Genomic DNA, 7949 nt, shown 5'->3' on the forward strand with positions numbered 1-7949 from the left:
GCCCCATCCCCGAGGGGCTCCGGGCGGTGTACAACACAAATCTCGATACAAATAAATATAGTTAAAACCTTTAAAAACAGCAGTAAGATAATAAGAGGTCTCCAAGAAACCCTAATTTAAAATTCTCCCCAAGAGGGAGGGAACGGCGAGTCCCATTAGATGGAAAGGGCCCAGATGTTAAGAGCTAAAAAAGAGCTAAAAAGTCCTAATTAGAGCTTAAAAAGTCCTAATTAAAAACATTGACCACCCTACTAGAAGAACTGGAGAGATCCCAGCATTTTCCAGGGGGTCTGCATCATCACTCTTCCTGAATCCTGTGGGTTACTGGATCCCAGGGCTGCCCCAGACAGCCTCGCTCGGGGAAAGCACACGGAAGGACAGCTGGGCTGCCCCAGCGACCCAGGCCTTCAGCACTCCCATCTGGTGCCTTTCATCTGGTGCCTTTGCCTTTGATCTCTCTGATAAGAGGCCAGTCCCCGCCAGACCACTGGAGGGGGGGGGGGACAAAGGCTCCCTTATCTCTGTTTGCCTGCTCCGCCTGCTACCTGGTCCGCAAGATCCCTGCCTCCTCTGAGTCACTCATCTCAGGTGGTCTATAAATACCGCGGAACCGGCTGCCCTTCTGCACCGGCTGAAGAGGAGCTGCTCCCGTCTGGACCAGAGAGAGGCAGACAAACAGGTATGTTGTCTCTGCTTCACTTGCCTCCCACAGAGCCGCAAGTGGAAGCCGTCCACGGTGAGCTGCAGGCTGTTTCTTTTAAAGCAGGCCAGGACTTTATCAGTGGAGATCTTGCCATGCTCTGAGAGCAAGCAGAAGCCACTGAGGGGTTTGGGACTTCAGTTCCTTCCTCAGATGGGGGCCTTTCTGCAACTGTTTGCCTAACTCTTGCACGCACCACAAGTCTTTTGCTGGCTTGAGCGCAACAGACTTAGTTACCCCTTTGGGATCAGTTCTGGAGGGGCAGGAGAAGGGCAGGAGAAGGGCAAGAGTCATGTCCAGTCAGTGGCGTACCTAGGCAAACTGGAGCCATGGGCAAAACCTAATGTTTGTAGCCCCCATCTCCTATTAGCTCCCATTGGAAACAATGGGGGATGGAGGCACTCTCTTTGGGAGTCCATAACTTTGGACTCCCTAAACCAAACTTCACCAAACCTGGGTGATATTACCAGGAGAGTCTCCTGAAAAATCCCTGAAATTTTGGTGCTGCTAGCCTAAAACCTGTGCCCTCTGCAGGCCAAAAACGGAAAAACACTGAAAATACAAAAAAAATCCCACAAAGCAACCTGCAGTTTTTGCACCCCCCCACAAGGGGGTGCCCTGGGCAACTGCCCACTTTGCCCAATGGGGGGAACGCGTCTGCGTCCAGTGGCGCTGCAGAGGCTGGCCGGCTCTCCTGGCTCTGAGGTTTCAAGAGCCAAAGCAGCGCAGGCAAAGGGAGGGAGCTCTGACTCTTGAAGGCTTCAACCCTGAAACCTTATTGGCCCCTGCAGCGCCCCCGGGCTACCTTCTAGCCCTTTGGGGCCAGTTAATGGCTGTTTTTCTCCTTTGGAAACGGGCCCTGCAGTCAGGGATGGCTCTTTACTTGTCCAGAGAGCTCAGATGAACCACTCCCATCGCAGATTCCACGACAAAAGCCCTCCTTTTTACTAAGCGCGGCGGCTTTTCTTGTGCAAAAGAATGCACAGCTATCTTATTTCACAACTTAATCCCGAAAACTCTGAATGACGCTCTAGCAGAGGGTTGCGGCACCCGCCTGTGTGCAGCTCTCTCGATTCCTCATTTACTGCCAAGCACTTCGGCAGAGAGCTGGCTCAGAGCTCCCTCTCTGCCCTCTCTTCTGGGTAAACTCCTTGGGGCAGAGACTCTTGTCCCCTAGGCAACAGGAGCCCCATGTCTTGGGTGGGGTCTCTTCCACTGGTAGAAAAGAGCCCCATGTCTCGCCCTGGCCAAAGCCCTAATGCAGTGATGGCGAACCTTTTTGAGACTGTGCCCAAATTGGAACTCAAACCCACTTATTTATCGCAAAGCGCCAACACGGCAATTTAACCTGAATACTGAGGTTTCAGTTTAGGAAAAAAACGGTTGGCTCCGAGGCGTGTGTTACTTGGGAGTAAGCTTCGTGGTAGTTGGTGGCTCTGCTTTGAAGCAACCGTGCAACTCTTCCAACGGGTGAATCACGACCCTAGGAGGGTTTACTCAGAAGCAAGCCCCATTGCCAGCAACCGAGCTTACTCCCAGGTAAAGAATCGTGCTTTAGTTCTTCGCATGAAAATCAGTGGGGTTTAACAGAACTTATCAGGGTTACCTACACTGCTTCCCCAAAACTAGGTCTTAGGTTTAATGCTAATAATCGAGCCCAGCGGCCCAGGCCAGCCTAGATGGGGGTGGGGGATGTGTTTGTGCGTGCCCACACAGAGGGCTCTGAGTGCCACCTCTGGCACCCGTGCCATAGGTTTGCCACCACTGCCCTAATGGCTGCCAGTGGCCAGCTGGGATGGAAATGCCGACTGCCCCGCTCAGAGGCCAGGGAGGGGGACAACGCCCCAGCCGCTGTGGGCTGGCCAGGGAGCTCCCCGGAGTGCCACAGAAGCCTCTGGGAGCAGAAACAAAACAAAGGGGGGGGGGGGAGGAATGGGCAGCCTGTGGCCTGTAGCGAGGCTCACTTGCACACTACAGGGGGGAAATGCAACAGAGCCAGTCTCCGCAGGGGTTGCCCCCCCTCCCGCCCACCCGCACAGCTACCAGGAGATCAAAGGCTTGATGGACACTGTCCTGCTCCTAATACTCCAACCAAAAGGACCTCAGCGGCCTCTTCCTCCCCAGGTGAAAGATCAGGAAGATGATGCTACCCGCCTGCTTGAGCTTGGGGCTCCTGTGCCTGGCCATCGGGCCCTTCCTGAGCGGTGAGTTCCCCGTGGGGTCCCTGATTTGATCACCTGCAACTGCTTCCCCTCCCCCCGCCTTTTGGGACATCCCAGGCTCAAGAGATGCCGCCAGAGGCCGGGCAGGAAGCCCTGAGCTCTATGTGCCCTGGGAGCCTGGAGATACCAGCCCCTCTCGGCCCCTCCCCCAGGTGTGCCTGCAGCAGGGCTCTCCTTCTCACCACCCCTCCTGTCCACGCAGGTGTTGATGCCGACCAGTGCCCCAAGTATTGGATGTCCTACAACGGCCACTGCTATGGCTACTTCCACCAGGAGATGAGCTGGAGGCAGGCGCAGGTGAGTGGCAGAGCAGGGGTCCCCTGGAAGGGAGGGGACCTGTGGGCACACTACAGCCAGGCCAATCCCAGGCAGGCCAATTCCTGGAGCTTTGGCTGCGGAGCCTGCGGAGGACAGAATTTGGAGAGGGGACCTCACTAATGTGTGAAGCATAGGACCAGTGGTGGGATCCAAAACTTTTAGTAACAGGTTCCCATGGTGGTGGGATTCAAACTGTGGCGTAGCGCCAATGGGGCGCTGGAAGCGGAGGCAACCGGACAGGGCGGGGGTGGGAGGCATTCTGGGGCGGGCATTCCCTGGACGGTGCTGTGGCAAGGATGAAGCTGCTGCGCCGGTCCTTGGGCGGGAAACGAATGCACGCCAGCGCAGGCTGCCACACACACTGGTGCATCTCCTGCTAGACTGCTTCCAGTTCTGCGCACTACTGCTGAGAGGAGGGGCGTAACGAAGGCAAAAATCACGTGGCAAAATCACCCATTAGTAACCCCCTCTCGGCACACGCAAATAATTAGTCACCTACTCTTGGGAACCTGTGAGAACCTGCTGGATCCCACCTCTGCATAGGACCCCCTACCCCAGCTGCCAATTCCTGATCTCTGATGTCTGGGGAACAGCTGCAATTCCAGAGGTTGCCAGCCCAGCCCTAGGGTCAGCTCAGCCACAGAGGGCTTAGGAAGAGAAAAGGCCCAGTCAGTCCCACCCCCCTCCCTGACCCTGCAAGCAAGAGCCACCGGGGCTGCTTCTGTGCTCCCCCCTGAAGAAACCCCTCCCTGGCTCTGGCTTCAAGCCCTTCAGGATGCTGTGTTTGGAGAGTGGGATTTGGGGAAGGACGTGGGTCTATATTGGAAACACAGGAGGGGGGGGGCTCTGTCACACCAGCCTCCCCGTTCTCCCTCTGGCAGTTTGCGGAAGGGGATCAGACCAGGTGCCCCAATTGGGGCACGCCGTGAGTCTTGTCTACATGCGAACGTGGCCAAAATGGAAGCCTTGTTCACGAGTTATAGTGAACGTGTGTACAAGCCATGTAGGGTAGACACTGGATGCCAGTGCGATTGTAAATGCCCACCCGACGTTCAATGCCCGTATGGCTGGCTCCACTGTTTGACTCCTGCCTGTCTCCAGGTACTCTATAATTCCCGAAGCCTAAAGAAAGCCCAAAATATTCTGAGGGACCCGTCTCATCCAGCACACCCTCTTTTTGAACTGTTGCCATCCGGCAGACGATACAGGTCTATCAAAACTAGGACCAAGAGGCTTAGAGACAGCTTCTACTCTAGAGCTGTGGCTGTGCTGAACTCCGCGGCTTCGTGTTGATGTGTTTGGTGCTGTGTAGGGATGGGTGGAGGAAGGGGAAAGGGAGGATGGGGTATGAGTCTGAAATTGTGGGCATCGAGGAATGCTGCTGTAAATTTCGTTCTGCGTGCACAATGACAATAAATGCTTATGCTTATGGTGGCCCCGTTTCATTGGTATGCATTGGTAACACAAGTGGGTGGGCTCTTTCTGGTGAACGGGGCCACATGTGTCTGCACAGGGTGTAGGGGGGGGGGTTCCCTGTCACTTGCAAACAGACTGTCAATCCCCACCTCAAAGCCTGGCAAGCCGCAGGTGACCAACCCAGGGCTGCCCCATCAAGATAACACCCCCCCCAGTGGCAGCAGCAGAAGTGGCGCCACTACTTGGGCGGGGGTCTTCCTGTGGGGCAGGCAACTCAGCTGCAGCGGCTCTTACTGTCCTCCCCCTCCCCCGCCAGGCTCACTGTCAGCGCCAGGGGGCCAACCTGGCTTCCATCCTGGACCGGAGCGAACACCAAGCCGTCGCGGACTTCCTGCATCGCATCCAGTTTGACGACGAGGATGTGTGGTTCGGCCTCTCCACCTCCAACAGGGTGAGTGAGAGAGAGAGAGACCCCCCCCTTTGCAGGGAATGCTGGAGCATGCCATTGTTCCCCAACACAGGTGGCATGCACAGTGGTGGGATCCAAAAATTTTAGTAACAGGTTCCCATGGTGGTGGGATTCAAACTGTGGTGGGGCATTCCGGGGGCGGGGCGGGGCATTCCTGGGCGGGGCTGTGACAAGGACGCAGCTGCTGCGCCGGTCCTTGGGCGGGAAACAAATGCACGCAGGCGCAGGCTGCCACGCACGCCGGTGCACCTCCTGCCAGACTGCTTCCAGTTCTGCGCGCTACTGCTGAGAGGAGGGGCGTAACAAAGGCCAAAATCACGTGGCAAAATCACCCATTAGTAACCCCCTCTCGGCACACACAAATAATGAGTAACCTACTCTCGGGAACCTGTGAGAACCTGCTGGATCCCACCTCTGCATGCCCAGTTTCCCCTCCCGGAATCACCTTGCTTCCTCCCCGCCAGAAGGCAAAAAATCATGCAAGAGCCTTATAGAGGGGTGAGGGTGTAGCCAATGTGGTGTAGTGGTTAAGAACAGGGGGATTCTAACCTGGAGAACCGGGTTTGATTCCCCACTCGTCCCCCTGAGTGGCAGAGGCTTTTCTGGTGAACCAGATGTGTTTCCGCACTCCTACATTCCTGCTGGATGACCTTGGGCCAGTCACAGTTCTCTCAGAACTCTCTCAGCCCCACCCACCTCTCCAGGTGCCTGTTGTGAGGAGAAGGGAAGGACTTTGTAAGCTGCTTTGAGACTCCTTGTGGTTGAGAAAAGAAGGGTGTAAATCCAGACTTCAAAGGCAGCCAGAGGCTCCCGGCATTCCTCTCCTGCCGGCTTTCAAATCTCTCTCTCCCCTTCACAGAACCAAGGCTGGGTGTGGGCTGATGGCAGCCCAACCGGATACTCATCCTGGGACAGGTTCAAGCCCTCTTCCTTCCTGAAAAATGAGCATTGCGCCCTGCTGGAGGAGGATTCAGGTGAGAAGGAACGGGGTGACAGACAGGCAGCTTTGTCTGGGGCGCAGCGTTGGGACCTACGCACGTTGCTAAAGTGTGGAACTCACTGCCACTAATGGGACTCTTTAGTTTGGAGAGGAGACGTCTGAGGGGGGATATGATTGAAGTCTATAAAATTATGCATGGGGTAGAAAATGTGGACAGAGAGAAATTTCTCTCTCTTTCTCACAATACTAGAACCAGGGGGGCATCCATTGAAAATGCTGGGGGGAAGAATTAGGACTAATAAAAGGAAATACTTCTTCACGCAACGTGTGATTGGTGTTTGGGATATGCTGCCACAGGAGGTGGTGATGGCCACTCACCTGGATATCTTTAAAAGGGGCTTGGACAGATTTATGGAGGAGAAGTCGATCTATGGCTACCAATCTTGATCCTCTTTGATCTGAGATTGCAAATGCCTTAGCAGACCAGGTGCTCGGGGGGAGCAGCAGCAGCAGAAGGCCATTGCTTTCCCATCCTGCATGTGAGCTCTCAAAGGCACCTGGTGGGCCACTGCGAGTAGCAGAAAGCTGGACTAGATGGACTCTGGTCTGGTGCAGCTGGCTTGTTCTTATGTTCTTATAAATAGTTTGACCAGACAAGCATCCCCCCTTCTCCAAAATCATTGCTTTTGTTTTCTATAAGTTGTAAACTCCCATTTGGAGCAGCCACCGGGATGCTGGGGAGACAGGAAAAACAAAACCTGTGTGGAAGAGGAGGACGAAGACATGTGCCAGGCCCTGGGGCAGGACGCTGTGCTTGGGGGGGGGGGGACACAAAAGCCCCCTCCCCCAAGGCCAGATTACCACTATTTCCCCACGTTGGCTTCTTGTATCTTTGCACAAGAGCAGAAGAAGCAAGGAAGCAGGCTCCGTGGCTTCATGCCGTGCTGAGGCCCACTGCTTCCCCACCCTTCTCCATGCCTCGGCTCCAACCCCAAATCTCCTGGGATTTCCCAGCCCAGAGCAGGCAACCGCGGCCTCTTGGGAGCCCTGAGGGGCTGGCACACGTCAGCTGCTGCAGTGGCGTAGGAGGTTAAGAGCTCGTGTATCTAATCTGGAGGAACCGGGTTTGATTCCCAGCTCTGCCGCCTGAGCTGTGGAGGCTTATTTGGGGAATTCAGACTAGCCTGCGCACTCCCACACACGCCAGCTGGGTGACCTTGGGCTAGTCACAGCTTCTGGGAACTCTCTCAGCCCCACCCACCTCACAGGGTGTTTGTTGTGAGGGAGGAAGGGCAAGGAGATTGTCAGCCCCTTTGAGTCTCCTGCAGGAGAGAAAGGGGGTGGATATAAATCCAAACTCTTCTTCTTCTTCTTATGAGTACTTCCTGCCACCCAAACGGGAGCCATGGGAAGTCATGCCTGTGGCCGGGCACGGAGCGGGGGGGGGGGGGGGGGCGTGCGGGGGGGGGCTTGGAAAGGGCACCCTGGTTTGCTCTGCGTGGTCTTGTGGGTGCTGCTCCACGCCAGGCCTGACCTGCCTTTCTCCTCCCAGGTTTCATGGTGTGGGACAACGACTCCTGCTACGAACGCAACCCCTTCCTCTGCAAGCTGTAAACGCAGCAGCCGGATCCAGGGCACAGCCATCGGCCCCCATCCCCCACTCCTGCTCTAACCCTTCTCAGGTGGCCTTTCTGTGTATCCCCCCCCCCCTTTCACCCTCTTGCTCTGTCCCAGCCCCTCCCATGACACTGAAAATAAACAGCTTTTGAGCATACACAACATGCCTGGCCTCTTTGTTCCAAATGCCAATGAGGGCCGACCCTGCTTACCTTCTGATAAGACTGGGCTTGTCTGAGCTACCCAGGACAAGATGGATGTGTTTAA

At 55.7% G+C, this 7949-nt stretch overlaps 1 protein-coding gene across 1 annotated transcript; it reads left to right on the forward strand.

Moving 5' to 3' along the window:
* The first annotated feature begins 551 nt into the window (after positions 1-551).
* On the forward strand, positions 552-7839 carry LOC125434462 (struthiocalcin-1-like). The gene is made up of 6 exons (XM_048499875.1): positions 552-679; positions 2825-2904; positions 3125-3219; positions 4973-5107; positions 5985-6099; positions 7618-7839. The coding sequence occupies exons 2-6, from the start codon at positions 2841-2843 to the stop codon at positions 7677-7679; spliced, it is 471 nt and encodes a 156-aa protein (XP_048355832.1). The 5' UTR covers positions 552-679; positions 2825-2840; the 3' UTR covers positions 7680-7839.
* Positions 7840-7949: the final 110 nt, after the last annotated feature.

Source organism: Sphaerodactylus townsendi, linkage group LG06, assembly GCF_021028975.2.
Source record: "Sphaerodactylus townsendi isolate TG3544 linkage group LG06, MPM_Stown_v2.3, whole genome shotgun sequence".
NCBI lineage: Eukaryota > Metazoa > Chordata > Lepidosauria > Squamata > Sphaerodactylidae > Sphaerodactylus > Sphaerodactylus townsendi.